Raw genomic sequence first — 24,292 nt, 5'->3', positions numbered from 1 at the left:
CCATAGCTGCTGCCAGGCCCCTAATCTGCCATGGGCCCCTATATACCGCCTCCTCATGCTGCTGCCAAGTCCAGAGTCTCTCATGGGTCCCTGTACGGCCTCCCATTGCTGCTGTCTCCATCGCCACACTCTGCCATGTGCCACTTTCAGGTCTCCTCACACACTGCTGTTGTGTTGAATTTTTTGACATAGGGTGCTGGCAGATTACGGGCCTCCCATAGCTGCTGCCAGGCCCCTAATCTGCCATGGGCCCCTATATACCGCCTCCTCATGCTGCTGCCAAGTCCAGAGTCTCTCATGGGTCCCTGTACGGCCTCCCATTGCTGCTGTCTCCATCGCCACACTCTGCCATGTGCCACTTTCAGGTCTCCTCACACACTGCTGGTGTGTTGAATTTTTTGACATAGGGTGCTGGCAGATTACGGGCCTCCCATAGCTGCTGCCAGGCCCCTAATCTGCCATGGGCCCCTATATACCGCCTCCTCATGCTGCTGCCAAGTCCAGAGTCTCTCATGGGTCCCTGTACAGCCTCCCATTGCTGCTGTCTCCATCGCCACACTCTGCCATGTGCCACATTCAGGTCTCTTCACACTGCTTGTGTTTTCAATTTTTTGACATAGGGTGCTGGCAGATTACGGGCCTCCCATAGCTGCTGCCAGGCCCCTAATCTGCCATGGGCCCCTATATACCGCCTCCTCATGCTGCTGCCAAGTCCAGAGTCTCTCATGGGTCCCTGTACGGCCTCCCATTGCTGCTGTCTCCATCGCCACACTCTGCCATGTGCCACTTTCAGGTCTCCTCACACACTGCTGTTGTGTTGAATTTTTTGACATAGGGTGCTGGCAGATTACGGGCCTCCCATAGCTGCTGCCAGGCCCCTAATCTGCAATGGGCCCCTATATACCGCCTCCTCATGCTGCTGCCAAGTGCAGAGTCTCTCATGGGTCCCTGTACGGCCTCCCATTGCTGCTGTCTCCATCGCCACACTCTGCCATGTGCCACATTCAGGTCTCTTCACACTGCTTGCGTTTTCAATTTTTTGACATAGGGTGCTGGCAGATTACGGGCCTCCCATAGCTGCTGCCAGGCCCCTAATCTGCCATGGGCCCCTATATACCACCTCCTCATGCTGCTGCCAAGTCCAGAGTCTCTCATGGGTCCCTGTACGGCCTCCCATTGCTGCTGTCTCCATCGCCACACTCTGCCATGTGCCACATTCAGGTCTCTTCACACTGCTTGTGTTTTCAATTTTTTGACATAGGGTGCTGGCAGATTACGGGCCTCCCATAGCTGCTGCCAGGCCCCTAATCTGCCATGGGCCCCTATATACCGCCTCCTCATGCTGCTGCCAAGTCCAGAGTCTCTCATGGGTCCCTGTACGGCCTCCCATTGCTGCTGTCTCCATCGCCACACTCTGCCATGTGCCACATTCAGGTCTCTTCACACTGCTTGTGTTTTCAATTTTTTGACATAGGGTGCTGGCAGATTACGGGCCTCCCATAGCTGCTGCCAGGCCCCTAATCTGCCATGGGCCCCTATATACCACCTCCTCATGCTGCTGCCAAGTCCAGAGTCTCTCATGGGTCCCTGTACGGCCTCCCATTGCTGCTGTCTCCATCGCCACACTCTGCCATGTGCCACATTCAGGTCTCTTCACACTGCTTGTGTTTTCAATTTTTTGACATAGGGTGCTGGCAGATTACGGGCCTCCCATAGCTGCTGCCAGGCCCCTAATCTGCCATGGGCCCCTATATACCGCCTCCTCATGCTGCTGCCAAGTCCAGAGTCTCTCATGGGTCCCTGTACGGCCTCCCATTGCTGCTGTCTCCATCGCCACACTCTGCCATGTGCCACATTCAGGTCTCTTCACACTGCTTGTGTTTTCAATTTTTTGACATAGGGTGCTGGCAGATTACGGGCCTCCCATAGCTGCTGCCAGGCCCCTAATCTGCCATGGGCCCCTATATACCACCTCCTCATGCTGCTGCCAAGTCCAGAGTCTCTCATGGGTCCCTGTACGGCCTCCCATTGCTGCTGTCTCCATCGCCACACTCTGCCATGTGCCACTTTCAGGTCTCCTCACACACTGCTGTTGTGTTGAATTTTTTGACATAGGGTGCTGGCAGATTACGGGCCTCCCATAGCTGCTGCCAGGCCCCTAATCTGCCATGGGCCCCTATATACCGCCTCCTCATGCTGCTGCCAAGTCCAGAGTCTCTCATGGGTCCCTGTACGGCCTCCCATTGCTGCTGTCTCCATCGCCACACTCTGCCATGTGCCACATTCAGGTCTCTTCACACTGCTTGTGTTTTCAATTTTTTGACATAGGGTGCTGGCAGATTACGGGCCTCCCATAGCTGCTGCCAGGCCCCTAATCTGCCATGGGCCCCTATATACCGCCTCCTCATGCTGCTGCCAAGTCCAGAGTCTCTCATGGGTCCCTGTACGGCCTCCCATTGCTGCTGTCTCCATCGCCACACTCTGCCATGTGCCACTTTCAGGTCTCCTCACACACTGCTGTTGTGTTGAATTTTTTGACATAGGGTGCTGGCAGATTACGGGCCTCCCATAGCTGCTGCCAGGCCCCTAATCTGCCATGGGCCCCTATATACCGCCTCCTCATGCTGCTGCCAAGTCCAGAGTCTCTCATGGGTCCCTGTACGGCCTCCCATTGCTGCTGTTTCCATCGCCACACTCTGCCATGTGCCACATTCAGGTCTCTTCACACTGCTGGTGTGTTGAATTTTTTGACATAGGGTGCTGGCAGATTACGGGCCTCCCATAGCTGCTGCCAGGCCCCTAATCTGCCATGGGCCCCTATATACCGCCTCCTCATGCTGCTGCCAAGTCCAGAGTCTCTCATGGGTCCCTGTACGGCCTCCCATTGCTGCTGTCTCCATCGCCACACTCTGCCATGTGCCACTTTCAGGTCTCCTCACACACTGCTGTTGTGTTGAATTTTTTGACATAGGGTGCTGGCAGATTACGGGCCTCCCATAGCTACTGCCAGGCCCCTAATCTGCCATGGGCTCCTATATACCGCCTCCTCATGCTGCTGCCAAGTCCAGAGTCTCTCATGGGTCCCTGTACGGCCTCCCATTGCTGCTGTTTCCATCGCCACACTCTGCCATGTGCCACTTTCAGGTCTCCTCACACACTGCTGTTGTGTTGAATTTTTTGACATAGGGTGCTGGCAGATTACGGGCCTCCCATAGCTACTGCCAGGCCCCTAATCTGCCATGGGCTCCTATATACCGCCTCCTCATGCTGCTGCCAAGTCCAGAGTCTCTCATGGGTCCCTGTACGGCCTCCCATTGCTGCTGTTTCCATCGCCACACTCTGCCATGTGCCACATTCAGGTCTCTTCACACTGCTGGTGTGTTGAATTTTTTGACATAGGGTGCTGGCAGATTACGGGCCCCCCATAGCTGCTGCCAGGCCCCTATTCTGCCATGGGCCCCTATATACCGCCTCCTCATGCTGCTGCCAAGTCCAGAGTCTCTCATGGGTCCCTGTACGGCCTCCCATTGCTGCTGTCTCCATCGCCACACTCTGCCATGTGCCACATTCAGGTCTCTTCACACTGCTTGTGTTTTCAATTTTTTGACATAGGGTGCTGGCAGATTACGGGCCTCCCATAGCTGCTGCCAGGCCCCTAATCTGCCATGGGCCCCTATATACCACCTCCTCATGCTGCTGCCAAGTCCAGAGTCTCTCATGGGTCCCTGTACAGCCTCCCATTGCTGCTGTCTCCATCGCCACACTCTGCCATGTGCCACTTTCAGGTCTCCTCACACACTGCTGTTGTGTTGAATTTTTTGACATAGGGTGCTGGCAGATTACGGGCCTCCCATAGCTGCTGCCAGGCCCCTAATCTGCCATGGGCCCCTATATACCGCCTCCTCATGCTGCTGCCAAGTCCAGAGTCTCTCATGGGTCCCTGTACGGCCTCCCATTGCTGCTGTCTCCATCGCCACACTCTGCCATGTGCCACATTCAGGTCTCTTCACACTGCTTGTGTTTTCAATTTTTTGACATAGGGTGCTGGCAGATTACGGGCCTCCCATAGCTGCTGCCAGGCCCCTAATCTGCCATGGGCCCCTATATACCGCCTCCTCATGCTGCTGCCAAGTCCAGAGTCTCTCATGGGTCCCTGTACGGCCTCCCATTGCTGCTGTTTCCATCGCCACACTCTGCCATGTGCCACATTCAGGTCTCTTCACACTGCTGGTGTGTTGAATTTTTTGACATAGGGTGCTGGCAGATTACGGGCCTCCCATAGCTGCTGCCAGGCCCCTAATCTGCCATGGGCCCCTATATACCGCCTCCTCATGCTGCTGCCAAGTCCAGAGTCTCTCATGGGTCCCTGTACGGCCTCCCATTGCTGCTGTCTCCATCGCCACACTCTGCCATGTGCCACTTTCAGGTCTCCTCACACACTGCTGTTGTGTTGAATTTTTTGACATAGGGTGCTGGCAGATTACGGGCCTCCCATAGCTACTGCCAGGCCCCTAATCTGCCATGGGCCCCTATATACCGCCTCCTCATGCTGCTGCCAAGTCCAGAGTCTCTCATGGGTCCCTGTACGGCCTCCCATTGCTGCTGTTTCCATCGCCACACTCTGCCATGTGCCACATTCAGGTCTCTTCACACTGCTGGTGTGTTGAATTTTTTGACATAGGGTGCTGGCAGATTACGGGCCTCCCATAGCTGCTGCCAGGCCCCTAATCTGCCATGGGCCCCTATATACCGCCTCCTCATGCTGCTGCCAAGTCCAGAGTCTCTCATGGGTCCCTGTACGGCCTCCCATTGCTGCTGCCAGGAGGCAGCAGGGTCGCAGCAGTGTCAGTGGAGGCAAACGGCCACGGAGTAGAGCACCAGCTCCACTGCAGCCTACCACCACGGCCAGTAGTGGTGCCGGTGTGCACGGAGGAAGTAGCAGTCAGCCAGTGAGGAGTAGAGGAGGCAAAGTTTCCTACTCTGCGGTGTGGCAATTTTTCGTCAAGCCGCCCGAGGAAGTAAACGTAGCCGTATGTCGACTATGTGGCCAGAAAGTCAAGCGTGGCCAGGGGGCCCATGTTGGGACTACAGCGTTGCGTCAGCATATGCAGCGTCGCCATTCGGTGGCCTGGGAAAACCGTGATAAAGATACGGCGGTTCTGCCTGCCCCAGCCCAGGGTTCCATTTTGTCATAGGGTGCTGGCAGATTACAGGCCTCCCATAGGTGCTGCCAGGCCCCAAATCTTCCATGGACCCCCGTACCGCCTGGTCACGCTGCTGCTGGGCCCACAGTGTGACCTGGGTCCCTGTACCGCCTCCCATTGCTCCCACTCTGCCATGTGCCACTTTCAGGTCTCCTCACACTCCTGCTGGTTTCCATTTTGTCATAGGTTGCTGTATGGCCTCCCATTGCTGCTGCCTCCACCGCCACACTGTGGCTCCAAACACTGGTTTTGGCCCCGTGACTGGCCAAATGAGTGAAGTATGCGGTGATTCTAAGATCGACGGCACTCATCTGCATGTCATACTGAGTGACAGTATTATTTCTCTTCCCCAGCAGACTCCAAGGGCATTTAAATTAAAGGTACAGTGTTCTGCACTAATATTAAGTCTCTCTGAAGCCTAGAAACACCCTTTTTTAAGTTAAATTCACAGCGAATTTATTCGACTCGAATCGAATATTGTCCACGAATTCGCCGAATCAGTCGAATCGAATTTTTCATTTCTTCGCTCATCTCTAGTTCCAACCATATGAAAGGGTGGCACACACAGCTTGTAGGTGTGATCAGGCTGATAAAGTCATATCACTTATTGAAATTTAGCCTGTATGAAGTTATTTGGATCTATCCCACCCTAGCTACATTTTAGCAGCTGTAGAAAGTCTATAATCTTTTCCGTGCACTTCAACTATAGCAGATTATCCTCAAATACATACAGTTGTGTTCAAAATAATAGCAGTGTGTTGAAAAAAGTGAATAAAGCTCAAAATCCTTCTAATAGCTTTTATTTCCATACACACAAATGCATTGGGAACACTACACATTCTATTCCAAATCATAACATGAAGAAAAATAGATCAAATTTGTGTTGTTCCTCTAAAAAAATTGAAGAAAAGTGAATATTAGACTGTTCAAAAAAATAGCAGTGTTTGTATTCTTCTTTACAAACTCAAACATTCACTATATACCATATTTTCCGGCTTATAAGACGACTGGCCGTATAAGACGACCCCCTACTTTTCCTGTTAAAATATAGGGTTTGAGCTATACGCGCCGTATAAGACTACCCCTCTTCCAACACACACCAAATAAAAATGAAAAAACATCAGATTTGATTTCAATATGGTATGCTATTTCAGTATGGTATTCCAATGATGGGGTGCTATTCCTCCCACTGACACCAATGATGAGGCACTACTCCTCCCACTGACACCAATGATGGGGCACTATTTCATCCACTGATACCAATGATGGGGCACTATTCCTCAGTGGGAGGAATAGTGCCCCATCATTGGTATCAGTGGGGAGAATAGTGCCCCATCATTGGTATCAGTGGGAGGAATAGTGTCCCATCATTAGTGTCAGTGGGAGGAATAGTGCCCCATCATTGGTATCAGTGGGGAGAATAGTGCCCCATCATTGGTGTCAGTGGGAGGAATAGTGCCCCATCATTGGTATCAGTGGGAGGAATAGTGCCCCATCATTGGTGTCAGTGGGGGAGGAATAGTGCCCCATCATTGGTATCAGTGGGGAGAATAGTGCCCCATCATTGGTGTCAGTGGGGAGGAGGAATAGTGCCCCATCAGTGGTATCAGTGGGGAGAACAGTGCCTCATCGTTGGTGTCAGTGGGGGAGGAACAGTGCCTCATCGTTGGTGTCAGTGGGGGAGGAACAGTGCCTCATCGTTGGTGTCAGTGTGGAGGAGGAATAGTGCCCCATCGTTAGTGTCAGTGGGGGAGAGGAGCGGCTGCTCCTTCTTCCAGTTCGGCCACTCGATTTTCGCGGGGCTACTCGGCTCCGCCTCCTCGCCGGTGATTGGTCGCCTGTGTGCCTTTCCAGTGCTGGCGCCCAATCACCGGTGAGGAGGCAGAGCCGAGCGGCCGCGTGACCATCGAGCGGCCGAACTGAAAGAAGGAGCAGCCGCGCTTCCTGGACCGGATCGTCGTGGGACCGGAGCCAGGTAAGGTACAGCAGCCCCTCTGCCCACCCCTGTACTTAGTATCCGTTGGAGGAGGAGGGGGGGCGGCACCGCGCCGCCCCTCGAAAAAGTGCCGCCCTGGCACCGGCTCGCACCGGCGTATAAGACGACCCCCAACTTTTCAGAAGATTTTCAGGGGTTGAAAAGTCGTCTTATAAGCCGGAAAATACGGTAATCTGAAAAATGTTTGAAGATTTTGCTTTTCTTTGAATCACTTAATTAATATTTAGTTGTATAAGCACTGTTTCTGAGAACTTCTGTACATCTGTGTTGCATAGAGTCAACCAACTTCTGGCACCTGTGACAGGTATTCCAGCCCAGGATGATTGGACTACGTTCCATAGTTCTTCTCTATTTCTTGGTTTTGCCTCAGAAACTGCATCTTTGATGTCACCCCACAAGTCTTCTATTGGATTAATCCGGGGATTGGGCTGGCCACTCTATAACGTCTTGTTGGTCTGGAACCAAGATGTTGCACGTTTAGTGGTGTTTATGGGGTCGTTGTCTTGTTGGAACACCCATTTCAAGGGCATTTCCTCTTCAGCATAAGGCAGCATGACTTCTTCAAGTATTCTGATGTATTCAAACTGATCCATGATACCCGGTATGCAATAAATAGGCCCAACACCGTAGTATGAGAAATATCCCCATATCATGATTATTATTATTATTATACAGTATTTATATAGCGCCAAAGGGTTTGCTCAGCGCTGTACAATAGCAAGGGGGACAGAACATGAGACAAGACAGTAACAATACAACACACGAGGGGTTCGAGGGCCCTGCTCTTTCAAGCTTACAATCTAGGAGGGAGGGGAAAGTGGTACAGGAGGAAATGGCTGTAGGGGATGGAGTGGTGGGAGGAGTGGAGGAGGTCAGTTGTTAGGTGAGGGTGGGGTAGGCTTCCCTGAAGAGGTGGGTTTTCAGGGTGAGCCTGGAGGTGAGGAGGGTAGGCGACAGTCTGATGGATTGGGGTGGGGAGTTCCAGAGGATGGAGGAAGTCCTGGAGAAGTCCTGCAGTCAGGCGTGGGAGGAGGAGACCAGGGAGCTAGAGAGTAGGAGGTCCTGTGAGAAGCGAAGGGCACGGGTAGGGTGGTATTTGGGTATCAGGTCGGTTAGGTAGTTTGGGGCGGCGTTGTGAATGGCTTTGTAGGCCAGAGTTAGCAGTTTGAATTTGATGCGCTGGGCAATCAGGAGCCAGTGGAGGGATTGGCAGAGGGGGGTGGCGGATGTGGAGCGGTTGGTGAGGTAGATGAGTCTCGCCGCTGAGTTCAGGATCGACTGGAGTGGGGATAGCGTTTGTTTGGGTAGGCCAGTGAGAAGGGAGTTGCAGTAGTCCAGGCGTGAGATGATGAGGGAGTGTACGAGTTGTTTAGTAGTGTCTGGGGTGAGGAATGTACGTATCTTGGAGATGTTGCAGAGGTGGAGACTGCATGACCTTGATAGTAATTGGACGTGAGTTGGAAGGAAAGGTTTGAGTCCAGGGTGACACCCAGGACTTTGGCGTGTGGGTTGGGAGTGATGGTGACGTTGTTAGTAGTGATGGAGAGGATGGGGGGGGCGCGGGCTGGGGGGAAGACCAGGAGCTCGGTTTTGGACAGGTTTGATTTGAAGAAATGGAGCAACATCCAGTCTGATATGTCGTTCAGGAGGTGGGCGGAGAGTGAGGGGGTGAGGTGGGGGGTGGAGAGGTTAATTTGTGTTTCGTCGGCATAGAGGTGGTAATTGAAGCCATTGGAGTGTATCAGTTTGCCAAGGGAGGAGGTGTAGATGGAGAAGAGGAGGGGTCCGAGGACAGAGCCTTGGGGGACTCCGACAGAGAGGGGGAGAGAGGGGGAGGTGGCAGTGTTATAGGTGATGCTGAAGGAGCGTTGGGATAGGTAGGAGGAGAACCAGGAGAGAGCAGCGTCCCTGATGCCAAGGGAGTGCAGTTTAGTAAGAAGGAGAGGGTAGTCGACAAGGGAGTGCAGTTTAGTAAGAAGAAGAGGGTGGTCGACAAGGGAGTGCAGTTTAGTAAGAAGGAGAGGGTGGTCGACTGTGTCGAAGGCCGCGGAGAGGTCAAGGAGCAGGAGGACAGAGTAATGGCCAGTAGCTTTGGCGGTTAGCAGGTTATTGGTGATTTTAAGTAGGGCGGTTTCGGTGGAGTGTAGAGGACGGAAGCCAGACTGTAGTGGATCAAGGAGGTTGTTATCAGTGAGGTGGGCGCTTAGGTGATTGTAGGCCAGGCGCTCAAGGAGCTTGGAAGTGAATGGTAGCAGGGAGATGGGTCTAAGGTTGTTTAGGTCAGTGGGGTCAGTGAGGGTTTTTTGAGTATGAGGGTGATGTGCGCGTGCTTTAGAGGGGAGGGGAAAGTGCCAGTGGAGAGGGAAAGATTGAAGATGTGAGTGAGGGAGTGAATGATGGAGGGGGGGGGTGACTGGAGGAGTTGTGAGGGGATAGGGTCCAGGGGGCAGGTGGTGAGGCGGGCTTCAGTGAAGACCTTAGAGACCTCCTCAGTGGTAGTTGGGCTGAAGGAGTGGAGCGTTGGGGAGGTGATAGTGTGCAGGGCGTTAGGTATAGTGGGGGGTAGTGTGGCTATGAGGTCGGAGGAGGGGAGGGTTGAGGGGTTGATGGAGAGAGGGGGGCTAGGTGGAGAGGTAGATTGTGAGTTGACAATATCCTTACGGATTGTGTCAATCTTGTTTTGGAAATGATTGGCAATCTCGTGGGCGGTGAGTGAGGTGCTGAGTGGAGGTGGGGGGGGAGAGAGCAGGGATTTGAAAGTGGAGAAGAGCCGGCGAGGACAGGTGGAGAGGGTGTTGATAAGGGTTACGAAATAGGCTTGCTTGGCGGCGTGGAGGGAGGTGGTGTAGGTGGGGAAGGCAGCTTTGTAGAGGGAGAACGCGCAAGGGGATCTGGTTTTGCGCCATAAGCGCTCCAGGTTTCAGTGACCACTAGGAGGTTGAGGGAGTGGGAGACAAAGAGGTCGTGGATGGCGGTGAGCTTGTTGCAAACCGAACGGTCATTCAGGAGTGCAACCGAGAGATGAGGGGTGGATGCGGGGAGGAGGGGGACAGATATGAGGTTGAGGGGGTTGCGGCGGCTGGCGGGAGCAGGGGGGTGCTGAGAGGGGGAGTGGGGAGGTGGGGGGCCAGGGTTCGGGGAGATGTCTCCGGCGGTTAGAAGGAGAAGGGTGAGGAAGGTGGCATGGGAACGGGATGTGCAGGAGCGTGTGGGTCTATTGGTGGTAGCGTGTGGGTCCGCAGGGGAGTGGAGTATCAGGAGGAGGTGGTGAGAGCCGTAGAGGGGAGAAGGAAGAAGTGAGGGTGCAATGTAGAGCTGTTTTGGGGGAGTAGGGGGGTAGAGGGAGACGAGTTGGGGAATGGAGGAGAGGAGAACGAGGAGGAGGAGTGCAGGTGGCATGCTAGGGTGAGCGGAGTGCTGGTCGGGTCGGGGAGCAGGGAGGTTTCAGTCAGGAAGTGAGGATGGGGAGAGTCCATTATGCCATGACGGAGTTCATCAGTGTCCAATCGTAGGAGGGGAGTGAGAGTGGTGGGCGGCTGGGTCCGCAGCTGGCTGGTTGCAGTCTGTGGGTGCTGTAGGCCAGCGTCCGTGGGTGTTGTGGCACGGCATCGATGGGTACAGTGGTTCGGCGACTGGACGAGCCGTGGGGCACGGTGTTTGGAGGTGTTATGTCCCCGGCGTCAGGGGGTGCTGGAGGCCCGGCGTCGGGAGGTGTTGTGGGCTTGGCGTCGGTAGGTGCTGAGGGCCCGGCGTCAGGAGGAGCTGAAGGCCCAGCGTCAGGAGGTGCTGAGGGCCCAGCGTCAGGAGGTGCTGAAGGCCCGGCGTCAGAGGGTGCTTGAGGCCCGGCGTCGGAAGGTGTTGAGGGCTCGGCGTCGGGAGGTGCTGAGGGCCCAGCGTCGGGAGGTGCTGAGGGCCCGGCGTCGGGAGGTGTTGAGGGCCTGGTGTCAGGAGGAGCTGAAGGCCCAGCGTCAGGAGGTGCTGAGGGCCCAGCGTCAGGAGGTGCTGAAGGCCCGGCGTCAGGGGGTGCTGGAGGCCTGGCGTCGGAAGGTGTTGAGGGCTCGGCGTTGGGAGGTGCTGAGGGCCCGGTGTCGGGAGGTGCTGAGGGCCCGGCGCCGGGAGGTGTTGAGGGCCCGGTGTCAGGAGGAGCTGTAGGCCCAGCGTCAGGAGGTGCTGAGGGCCCGGCGTCAGGAGGTGCTGAAGGCCCGGCGTCAGGGGGTGCTGAAGGCCCGGTGTCAGGGGGTGCTCTGGGCCCGGCGTCAGGGGTGCTGAAGACCCGGCGTCAGGGGGTGCTGAAGGCCCGGTGTCAGGGGGTGCTGAGGGCCTGGCATCAGGGGTGCTGAAGGCCCGGCATCAGGAGGTGCTAGAGGCCCGGCGTCAGGAGGTGGGGTAGGCTGACGTCTGGAGGTGGTGTGGGCCGATGTCCGGAGGTGGAGTGGGCTAGGCGTTGGTGGATGGAGCGGGGCTCAGGGCTCTGCGGTAGCAGGGGCACGGCTGAGTGGAGCACGGGGGGGAGCAGATGTGGCAGCGGTGGCTTACCCACTCGGGGCCAATGGCGGCTTACCCTCTCCATGCCAGTGGGGGTGGTTGCTGCTTCCTTCTATCTGAGGAGCACGGAGCGGGGCGTCTCGGCAACAATCCTCGACCGTCCGCGGTTCACGGTCCTCCGTGGTCTGCCGCGGCCGGTAGGAAAGGCCACGGCTTCAGTGGTCGTGGTAGGCCGCGAGTCGCCAGATCTCCGCCGGAGATGGAGGTGGTGGGCTTGCGATCCCAGGTGGGGTGGTGGGTTAGCGATCCCTGGTGGGATGGTGGGCTTGCAATCCCTGGTGGGATAGTGGCCTATAGTCCCTGGTGATGGTTTGCAGTCCCTGGTGGGTAGTGGGTGCCCCTGTTAGTGTCCCTGGTGGCTAGCGGTGTGATGGCACATGGATGCTTGCGCAACCATGCTTCACTGTCTTCACAGTGTACTGTGGCTAGAATTCAGTGTTTGGGGGTCGTCTGACAAACTGTCTCCGGCCACTAGACCCAAAAAGAACAATCTTACTTTCATCAGTCCACAAAATGTTACGCCATTTCTCTTTAGGCCAGTCAATGTGCTCTTTGGCAAATTGTAACCTCTTCAGCACGTCTTTTTTTCAACAGTGGGACTTTGTGGGGGCTTCTTGCAGATAGCTTGGCTTCACATAGACGTCTTGTAATTGTAACAGTACTCACAGGTAACTTTAGACCTTCTTTGATCTTCCTGGAGCTGATTGTTGGCTGAGTCCTTGCCATTTTGGCTATTCTTCTATCCATTCGAATTGTAGTTTTTGGCTTTCTTCCACGTCTTTCAGTTTTTGCAATCATTTTAGCTGAGCAGTCTATCATTTTCTGCACTTCTTTATATGTTTTCCCCTCTCCAATCAACTTTTTAATCAAGGTACTCTGTTCTTCTGAACAATGTCAGGAACGACCCATTTTCCTCAGAATTTCAGAGAGAAATGCACTGTAACCAATATGGACAACATTTGCTGCCTTCCTTCCTTAAATAAGGGCAATAATTGCCACCTGTTTTTCAAAGAATGAATGACCTCACTAATAGAACTCCACACTGCTATTATTTTGAACATGCCCCTTTTAATTAGTGATTCAATTACACAGAATCAGCAGCATGCATGTCATGACTGTTGGGTCTGTTGGATTTCTATTACTCTACTACACCTGCTAGTAAATTATTTGCCATGTAGAAATATCATTTCTACCAAAAACAGTGATTGATCAGGTTAGCGATGTCTGACTGCTATTATTTTGAACACAACTGTATGTTATATGACACATCTTATATCTCTTTCTTGTGCTCTGCTCCACTACGACAGCAAAGAACCATTGGAGCAAGGCTATGCAAGCACGTTTTCTTCCTTCCTCTGCTAAACCTCATCCCTTTGTATCAATGATTTACCATAGATAGGAAATACTTAAAAATGGGTATTAAAGCCAACATCAAAAATGTTATATTTTGCAGAATATCAATCATTAGATGCGGTGGCTGCATTTGTTTTTGTTTTAGGCTTTTTTTCCCCTCTGTTTTCACCTGGTGATCTGGCCAGTAACACCCTCCCTGTATTAGAGCACCTCCACTCTGGATAAAGGAGCACAGGAGTACAGCAGACAGCAATATTGTCAGTCTGGGGGTAGGGGAGTGTAAAATGTTCTACCAAATTTAAATACATTAACAATTGCAGCCAAACTCCAGCTCACACTTTATAATCAGTTACAGCAATCATTTTTTTCCTTTTGGAATAAAGGTTTTACATAAGTACATAAATGCTAATCATTGTAGGCAGTGGTGTCAGTGGTAAATGGTTTGTCTCTGTAAATTGTAACATCTGGAAGAGAGCTTGTTCTTTAGAAAAACAAAAGACTTACTGGCCAGATCATTAGAATAAAATAGATTAAAGTAAGCCTGAAAAAATAATTACAGCCATCACATCTAAGAATTGGTAAGCTGCAATATAATAAAATGTTTGCTCTTTGGTTTAATACTGCTTCGATTGCTATACCATACACACCTGGCAGTTGTTTGGATTTAAATTACTATATACTTTTGACAGGAATGCCAGTCCACACAAAAGTACTTGAAACAAGCCCTTTAAAAATCAGCAGGTACAACATGGATGGCATTATGCTCTTATTCAGTAAAACAGTACAAGGAGCAAAGAACTAGTGTTGTAACCTATATCATCCCGTCAAACTATACTGGTCTAACTTCAGTAAAGTTAAATCATTCTTGTTGCAGTGGTTTCTTCCACTTTCTTGAGCTTGACTTACGGCTGGCCACTATTTTCCCACAAATGACTTATGGCTTCAGAGCAGTATTAATGAACAACACTTGCTACATACTGTAGATTGCAGGGACAAGTGATAGCTATCAATGATATCAATAATAGCTATCACTATCAATGATAATGATACCTATTTGAAGTGTATAGAACTTTTATCAAGCTCTGGGCCCTGCTCTGGTCTTGATGACTTCAAGACTGTAGACCAGTGTACTGTGGGGGTGCAAACAATACAGGGGTTAGGGAGGAGCACAGTAAATCTCCTTTTATTGTTCCCAAAGACAATGAGCAAATACCCTTGTAGTACAGGCACAGCCCCAATAAAAGGAATATTTTTTTTAGTTGCCGAGGTTGGGCTTTTAAGGCAGGTAGAAACACCAAAAGCCCAACACAGCTCCATGGCAGAATGACAGAATGTGTCCCCATGCCAGTTTTTGCAAGGCTTTAACATTGAGATATTTTAATGTGATTTGTGAGTACATGGAACAATGTCAATGGCACAATAAAATGATAGCGTGATAAGACATGTCATATCAAGTCGTAAAAATATTACAGCTTGTAATTTATTTTATTTCAGATTATCTTTTGAAAAAACTAACAGCAAAGGACACTGGTAAAACCTGTTTGATGAAAGCATTACTGAATATAAACAGCAACACCCCTGAGATAGTGCGCATCCTCATTTCATTTTCTGAAAATAATGGATTCTGGGACCGTTTTATTAATGCTGAATACACAGAAGAAAATTACAAAGGTAACTTAAAGAATAAGTAAACCCAACATTTCATATTCTGAGATGTGCCTGCTGTACCATGTACTTGTATGACAAAGTATCTTGTTCTCTTTGTATTGCTTAGTTTTTGTGAAATCCCTGGTGGTCCTGCAGGTCCCTCTGCTTTCCTGTTAAAAACTGAACACACTAAGCAGGAGCACACACCATGGTCAGTTCTCTAGCTATGCTGGGAACTCAAGCTGCTCTTTTCCAGTGTTCAGTCTTGTACCTAGCTTTTAACAGTGATAAAACGTCACCCAATAGTTAATATTCAATTGTACCCTAACTAAAATGTTTCTGTATAGCAATATATGTTGTCCAAATGTTCCTAGACCTGCAAATTTAATAGGGTTTCTGGTCTGTTAGAAATATATTTAATAGACTTGCTACAGTAACCATTTGCATAATATATTTTTCTTGTACCATGGATAGACATTTGCATCTCTTACTAGAACCACTAATTTCAATGGCAACCTCCTCCTCCTTTGCAAAAGCAACCTCCTCTTTATTGGTTATAGCAATGATAATTCTTGCTATTATAGCTAGCTTCAAAGTAGGTGAAAGGGTAAAATTACTCACAATAAAAACCCAATTTCTGTTTGCTGACCTTTGATTTTGTAGCAGCATTTGAACTTCAGCAATCCTTCATGTGAGTCATTCACCCCAGACATCAATAAGTCCATTAGAATGATTACATTCACTTTTTGTTTACCCATACAGTTTTCACACTGTCTCAGCTATTATACATATATTAAAGTATAACTAAAGGCAAAACTTTATTTTTTTAATTCAGGATACAGTGGAGAGAGGTCAGAACAACTGGCAGGTTTTCATTACTGTCTGTGCCTCCATAAGGAAGCTTTACTCTCTTTTATCTTCCATGTTTACAGAAAGGGAAAGCAAAAGAAAAATCCAAATTTAGGGTTGTCCCCAAGACAGTAATAGACAGTAATAGAGAGACAGTCTGGGGTGTATTTACCACAAGAAAAACAAGGCACTTGCCTAGAATGGCATTTTTCAGGGGGGCAGCACCTCCCCCCCCAGAAGAAGGGATGAAAGAAGGAACATGCATGCCATAGGAACCAGGTGGGATCCGAGAGAGTCTGCAGGCTGCTTGATGGTGTATGTAGAGCCTGACTCCCATTCCCAGGGATGTCCGAAGCTGTGAAGATGAGTGTCTTACTCTCTATTGCTGGGGGTGGGGGTGGGGGGTAGTGGAAGGCTCTCCCAGGTGGGGGGCAGGGGTGTTGTTGGTCAATGTCAGGCTCTCTCCAAAAGAGGAGGAAGGGGGGGGGGGTGTTGGTCGGTGTCCATGCGGGCTGATGATTTTTGTGTTGCCTAGGGCAGCACAAAACCTAAATACACCACTGGAGACAGTCTTCTATTGGGGATGCTAGGTCTGGTGACTACCTGGGATTCCCTCACTTTGGACAGATTTCCTCTTACTTCCTGTTTTGGCTGTGGGACAGGAAATTAAGGGAAATCTCCCCAATGGGACACAGATAGCAAAAATAAAACTTACAGGTGTTCTAACCCTCCCTTACTTTATCCAAATTGAAAAAAAAGATTTGCCCTTAGATATACTTTAATTTAGAAATGATTTTAAACAAAATCAGCCATTTTCACTTTCTTTCTTTTGTAAGCACAATGTAGCCTTCTCAACTCATGGTCCTGTCATTATTTTTCTCAGGGCCAGGTTTCTGTTAAACCCACTACATAAAAATTGTGGTGTATAATTTGTTAAATCACAATTAAATAAAGAGAGTGGTCACTAGAGAGAGCTTTCTCTTCATTAACAGCTGTTAAAGCCTTTTTTAACCGGGGTGCTCTCTGGGTTCTTCAAGGGCGCCTTGGCAAAATACCGAAAAAATTGCCCAAATTGTTACAGACCAGCATTCCCATTCTTAATACTTTATTTTTGTATAATAATGATACGTGGGGCATATTAATCAATGGGGATGCGCAAAATTGAAAGTTTTGTTTTTGTTTTGGCAAAATTTTAGGAAAAATTTTGTTGAAATCCTACCATTTTGGCAAAATTCATTGAAATCAAAAGGGAAGGCTAAATTAAGATTTTTTTTTGTAGGAGTGTGATGAGGTTTGGACCTTGATGGTCACGGAAGTGTCTTTCAACTATCTAGAACTAGCTGGAATGTGATATTAGATATTGAGGGAACAGATGAACACAGGAACCTTTACATGTGATAGTTTTGTCCATAAACAGACTTACAGTAGGTCAGTGTCCATGCTGTGTCTAGTAAAAACTCACCAATAGCAAAATCACTATGCAGGGCACAGCAGGGCAGTGGAACACTCCCCTCCTAGTATGTGTCTCTCCCTCGTTGAATGGATGTTGCTCTCTCGCTAAAGTCTCACATTCTGAAGCATTTTTGGCAGTGAGTGACTCCATGCTCATCCAGATGGTCAGAGAGGAATCCATACAAACACTTTCTCTGCACAGTTTATCAATCCTGTCAAATCCTTGCTAGTGACAGGATCACTAGTGTGACACAGGCCTAACGTATAGCATTTCTTGGGAAAGCTATGTGTTTATCCAAGCACTCTGCATGACTTGAAATTTGAGACCAAATTTTGACAATTTTGCATCGTATCACTCCACTCATCCCTATTAACAATCACTGTTGAATCTATTGTTGAGGGACACTCTTGCATACGTGGCTCGTTTGTTCATATTTCACAGCAAAATGTGTAAAGTACAATGATAACGCGGACTGCCCGTTTTTTTTTATAGTTTGTTTTTTATTCTGGACAAATTGTGGCTCTGTAAAGAAAAACAATCACAATTTTTTTTTACTGTTTTGTCCCCTATGTGACAAAATGCATGCAGTACTTTGTCCCATGTTTCTAGGTGCTTTCTAAAAAACACTATGAGGTCTGACCTGCCCCCCCCTCCTGCAGCTGTTCTGACAACAGCTAGGATGGAGATGGACACTGCATAATGGCAGCTTGTCTTGGCTCTGAACACTCTACGAGAAAAGCAACAACAGGTGGTATGCAAAGGCTGACAACTTCTCTCCCCCTCTGCCTTCCCCTTGCCATTTCTTGTTTCAGGAAAATACTCAGAGCAAGACAAGCTGCCATTATACAGCACCCATCTACTTTGTAGCTGGTGTCAGACTGGCTGCACCAGGAGGGTGACATTCTAGACCTCCTAGCTAAAGATAAGAAGCACCTAACAACATGCATGTATCACTATATGTACTTTGTTCCATAGGGGACAGAACAGTAAACAAAAATACAATGATAGTTCTTTAAGCTGTGAGGACCAATACTGCATCTGAACAATGATGTTTGATCTTATAGAGTAGATACATAGGACATATAGTAGGACATACATAGAATTCATCACCGTGTTTTCAAGAACACAAAAATGAACTTGGACCACTCTTGTTATTTTTCATCTAGGTCAGACTGCCTTACACATCGCTATTGAAAGAAGACAACTTGAAATTGTGAAGTATCTCATTGCAAAGGGAGCCAATATAAATGCACGTGCGAGAGGTCTTTTTTTCAAGCCAGTGAATAAAAATAACGGGTTTTACTTTGGTAAGTGGCAAAATGTTGCTATGGTAAAGCATAAATCAAGTAGTGGGAAGCAGGTTTCACTATCTCAAACACATCTTTGTATATTCAATCCCTTTTAATAAAGCACTGATCTTTATTGTGTTTTTTTTAATGTGCGCTGACCCCGCTCTGTCATTTTACGTGGCCTAACACTTCGTGGCTGAGCTGCTGTTGTTCCCAGTTGCTTCCACTTTGTTATAATACCACAAACAGTTGACCATGGAATATTTACTAGAAAAGGAAATTTCATGGATGAACTTATTGCACAGGTGGCAACCTATCATGGTACCACGCTTGAATTCACTGAGCATCTGAGAGCAACCCCCATTCTTTCACAAATGTTTGTAGAAGCAGTCTGCATGCCTAGGTGCTTGATTTTATACACCTGTGGCCATGGAGGTGATTGGAACACCTGAATCCAATGATTTGGATGGGTGTTCCAATATTTTTGGCAATATAGTGTGTATATATATATATATATATATATATATATATATACTAAAGAAACACTTTTTAATCGGAGTATAGCATCAAGTCAGTTAAACTCCTGGGATATAGTTTCAGCTGCTTTGGTGTTAATGAAATTAACAGCAGGTGCACTAGATGGGCAACAATGAGACAACCCCCAAAACAGGAATAGTTTTACAGGTGGAGGCCACAACCTATTCATCTTTACTGACTGTTTTTCGCTGGTCTTGCATTTGGTCAGGGTCAGTGTCACTACTGGTAGCATGAGGCGATACCTGGATGCTACAGAGGTTACCATGCCATTGCCAGAAGGTTTGCTGTGTCTCTCAGCACATTCTCAAGAGCATGGAGGAGGTTCCAGGAGACAGGCAGTTACTCTAGGAGAGCTGGACAGGGCTGTAGAAGGTCCTTATCCCATCAGCAGGACCGGTATCTGTTCCTTTGTGCAAGGAGGAACAGAACCCTACAACATGACCTCCAGCAGGATGCAATAGAAGAAATTTTAGTGAGCGCTACCAAAAAAACAACAAAGAGCATATATATATATATATATATATATGTAAATACATATATACACACATACACACATGTATGTATATGTATTCAAATAAATAAGCAGCTGATACACCGAAAGGCAACCAAAAAAAACCTCCAATAGTATATATGTATTCAAATAAGTTGGTGCAGCGCTAAATGATAATACATATTAGTAAACATACTGCCATGCAATTTCAAATAAATGTGGATAGGTGGTATCACCTTAAGGTGATTAATCGTGATATATTTAGTTCAAAATAATCGAGTGGATCAAACAGAGATCACAATTCCAAAGTGTGTGGACGTCCTGATCCGGGAGTGACAACAGGTGCAAGCCAAACGAATGGATAAAAAACGCACTCACCAGATGTGCGTTTAAAATGCACAATAATAAATCCTGCGTCATCAGGTTATAGAAAGGTCATCAGATCTCGGGTCAGGTTACCATACGAATCACCATCCCAGCTCCACAGAAAAGGTCACCAGAAACCGCTACCAGGTATTACCATCAGGGTCATCTATCCTCCAAATGGGCACTGTGAATGATGACACTCACACAGAGCACATGTGACAGACATGAAAGGGTCTTGAGAAGCCGTGGAGAATGTTATGCTGCCTGTAACATCGTTCAGCATGACTGTTTTGGTGGTGGGTCAGTGTTGGCCTGGGAAGGCATATCCATGGAGGGACGCACAGACCTCTATACGCTAGACAATGGCACCCTGACTGCCATTAGGTATCGGGATGAAATCCTTGGACCCATTGTCAAACAAACAAAGCTTGTGCTTCTGGTATGGAGGCTTTGGAAATTTTAGTTAGGTCCACAGTATACAGAGGATCTTTGACATGGGACTGTGGCTTATGCATGTATTTGCAATTGTTTGCAAGCAGAATCCTGTGCTTTTAAAGAAAACGGTTAGGGCAAAATTGGTTGTTTTGCAGGCTGGCTGGTAAGTGTTGCTGGGAAATCCTTTGTTTGTTTGCATTGCCCTTCCATGTGCACCTTACTGCTATGGCAGGTTATAGGTTGGGACGATTGCCATTTTTTGTGTAGTTGACACATTGTCAGACCCTACACTGGTGCAATGGATCCTGGGTTCCTCCTGGTGCATGACAATGCCCGGCCTCATGTGGCGAGAGGAATTGATACCATTGCACGGCTCTCATGTTCGCCTGATCTAAATCCAATAGAACACCTCTGGGATATGATGTTTTGGTCCATCCGACGCTGCCAGGTTGCACCTCAGACTGTCCAGGAGCTCAAGGATGCCCTGGTCCAGATCTGGGAGGAAATACCCCAGGACATCATCCATCGTCTCATTAGGAGCATGCCCCGATGTTGTAAGGCATGTATACAAGCATGATTACCATTTTTTGTTGCTGCAATGAAATTTCAGCAAAACAAACTAGTTTGCTGTATCATTTTTTCACTTTGATTTTCAGGGTGTCTTTTGAATTCAGTCCTGTGTAGGTTGATCATTTTCATTTCCATCAAACAATGGGGCATCCTTACGTTCCTAACACATTACCCCGTCCATATCAGTATAGATATCCAGTATGATATCCCCATTGAGATCTGATGTGTTTTCAAAGTGTTCCTTTAATTTGTTTGAGCAGTGTGTATACATAGTCCCCATATTGCCTTTAATTGACCTTTTTAACCTATTTTTATTGTAAATAGTTTAGATTTGTCAGCAACATTTCTTTGTTTCTTCTTCCATGTTCCTTTTCGCTGTACTATAGTACACTATGAGGATATGGCGACACCTAATGGCCAGTTAAAACATTTTAGACAGTCCTAATACACACCAAAATATTTTCTTTACATAATTCTTTAATTCTTTATTAAAAATGTTCAAATCAATTCCTTTACAATTTTTATTACTTATATGTGTTCCCCCAGTTTATTCAAACACACACAAACATATATCTTGTATATGCATCCTACCACCTTTATTTTTAGATCTTGCTCTTTATATATACTGTAAATACAGTATATATGCACCGTATATATATATATATATATATATATATATATATATAGTGTGTGTGTGTGTGTACACACACATATATTTTTTTAAATATATATATATATATATATATATATATTTATTCTATTGTTCCAAAGTGATATACAGCTTTAAGTTTTCCATAACGGTTAAACCATTATTATTGTCTTCTATTTTTAACATCTCCCTCTTCTGTTGTAAAATAAAAGTACCATTTAGCAGGAAGCAGCACATTTCATAAGGCTTAAAGTGAAAAAATGCACAATTCCTTTAAAAAACAAATGTTTGGGGCATGCCTTAAACCTGGCTGTGAAGTGGTGCACATGTATAAAATTACATTTACAAAAGGAAAAATACCATTTAAATTGCTGGAAAATTATATTTCCCTTTTTCTTTATTTTTTTAAACAGCATGGCCACAACACATATAACATATCAGACACTGAAGGTGGCAGGGAAAAGTAACTTACTGGCAAAGTTTTTTCTTTCTACAAAAATGTGTGGGGGCTCCCCCAAAAAATGCATACCAGGGCCTTATCTTGGTGAGGGTTTTTTTATGGATTTAAAGATGTACTCTATACAAAGTAAATAGAAAAATAAATGTGTGGGGTCCCCCCAAAATCCACACCAGACCCTAATTTGAGAATGCAGTCTGGCTGGCCAGGACTGGAGGGGCAGTGTGCGTGCATCCCCCTTCACCCGAACCATACCAAACCACATTGCCTCAGCATGGGCAGACCCTGGCAAAACACCTTGTCCACATATTGCTGAGGACAAGGGTCTCTTCCCCACATCCCTGGCTTGGTGGGTGTGGGGTTCTGAAGGTGGGGAGCCTATTGAAATCTGGAACCGTCCTTAAAATAAGTTCGCCTCTAGATATCCAGTTTCTCCCTAAGTAAATGGACACACTGCACATTTAGAAACAACATTTTATTAAAAAAACGAAACATGTCCCACAGTGTAAATCCATCATCAAACACATCCTCCAACAATGTAGATCACCATCAATCACAATGTACAACAACACCCAGCCGCTGAAACAAAAAATGCAGAGCTGATGCACTTCCATTGCACTTCTAAATGTGAACTACAGATCCTTGGCCTAGCAGTTGATTTGTAAACAAAGGGCAGGGATGCTGGCTGATGCTATTGACTACATCTGACCATGGCCATATATGGTCAATGATGTCAGCCCACATCCCTGCCCCTTTGTTGTCGGAGAGCTGAATGTGTCAGGTGGGGATGCATTACCGGTTATTAGGAAACCATGTGAGCAGAATGCTGTCGTATTTAGCAGCAGTAGTAATTTAACTTTACGCTTAGCCAGGGATTCAGCATGGCAGGTGGGTGAATACCTTTTTAGTTTTCCCATTCACCGTATAAAGAAGGACAAAGTTAAAGCAGATTTCCACCCAAAAGGGGAAGGTCCACTTTAATGCTTTGTCCCCTGCTTCCAGCTGTCACAGCCGGGTGACCACACTAAAGATGCTGGCGCCAGGGAGAGAAGATGGCCAGTGAAACCAGCGGTGGTGAGGACACTGCTGGACCGAGGGACAGGTAAGTGGCTGTATTTTAAAAGTCAGCAGCTACAGTTTTTGTAGCTGTTGACTTTTTTTTTTCAGCTGGAACTCCTCTTTAAGTCCAAACCCTACTTCAGTGCAAACCTAAACATCATCCCTTCTTGCCACCAGTGAAGTTTGGCACATTTGAAGCATGAAAACTGATCATATAATAATCTTCCTCTAGGAGCTTGAAAATGCTGGTGCTGCAAGACTTCCTGGTTGCTCTATGCACAAACCAGATCTTTAGAAGTGGTTTTGAATTAACTTCACTTACAGAATTAGCCATACATGTATAGAGCTAGACCATTATTATTATTATTTTGATATTAGTTGTCACAATCAGAGCTATTTATAAGTTATTGACTAGCTATTTATGACATATATCTAGTTTATGATGCACAATCACAATATCGCCGAACACCGAGCAGAAAATTCTCATATTGTGTAATAATAAAAACAGTATTCTCAGTGCCTCCTGCACAAAAGCAGCTTAGATATCTCACTGCCTATTAGTGCATTGTTTTGGGAGACTGATATCACTGGGCTTTTCCCCATCTTTCCTCCCACCACCTTCCTCGATATGTACCTCCAGCTTAGCTTCACATATAACAGTATTTCAAAAACCTTTGCATCCATGTTGGAAAACAATTAATGAGTAAAGCAGTGCAATGGTATTTTTCAGGGGATATAAAGATTTGATTTTTTCGTGCAATCTGTGGCATCTTCAACTATGTTCTGGGGCCACCTTTGGATTTGTACACTGTCTACATTTAGCTTCAGATCCAATGTAAATAATCCTGCAGCAGTCCCAGTCTCACAGAGGAGCCCAGGAACCACAATGTGGGATAGATGATTTGCAGGGCTCTTTAGCTGGTTGCCCACCAAAGCCAAGCTGGATAGGTGCCAGGCAAAAAACCTTAGGGAGACCTCTATAAAACACAATGCCTTTTCTGCATACAGCTGCAATATGCCAATTTGTTTTGGGCAGATACATCATTTAAAGTTGTTCAAAAGGAGCACAACCATGCATTCATATATAATTGTATTCTATTTAATTCCTTTAGGTGAAACTCCATTGGCTCTTGCTGCATGTACAAACCAACCAGAGATAGTTGAACTGCTTATGAATGACAGCCAGACCAATGTCTCCATGCAGGATTCTTTCGGAAATACTGTGCTCCATGCTCTAGTTACTGCCTCAGAGAACTCAGAAGCTCACAATACATTCATAATAAATATGTATGACAAAATCATACGCAAGTGTCAAGACAAGTCTTTAGAAGACATTAGAAATAAAAAAAGTCTTTCACCAATGCAGTTTGCAGCAAAGACTGGTAAACTGGAG

The 24,292-nt window shown here is 47.5% G+C and overlaps 1 protein-coding gene across 1 annotated transcript in view; it reads left to right on the top strand.

Annotated features, from left to right (window-relative positions):
* Positions 1-24,292, top strand: part of LOC149449186 (transient receptor potential cation channel subfamily V member 3-like) — an 84,389-nt gene that overhangs the window by 23,355 nt on the left and 36,742 nt on the right. Inside the window, exons 4-6 of the mRNA XM_089693663.1 lie at positions 14,593-14,769; positions 18,214-18,354; positions 24,012-24,292. Coding sequence (XP_089549789.1) covers positions 14,593-14,769; positions 18,214-18,354; positions 24,012-24,292 — 599 coding nt within the window. The remainder of the gene's footprint in view (positions 1-14,592; positions 14,770-18,213; positions 18,355-24,011) is intronic.

Source organism: Staurois parvus, unplaced genomic scaffold (assembly GCF_062004578.1).
Source record: "Staurois parvus isolate SC_StPar_1 unplaced genomic scaffold, SC_StPar_1.0 ptg000635l, whole genome shotgun sequence".
Lineage (NCBI taxonomy): Eukaryota > Metazoa > Chordata > Amphibia > Anura > Ranidae > Staurois > Staurois parvus.
This window is presented reverse-complemented; position numbering and strand designations above follow the sequence as displayed.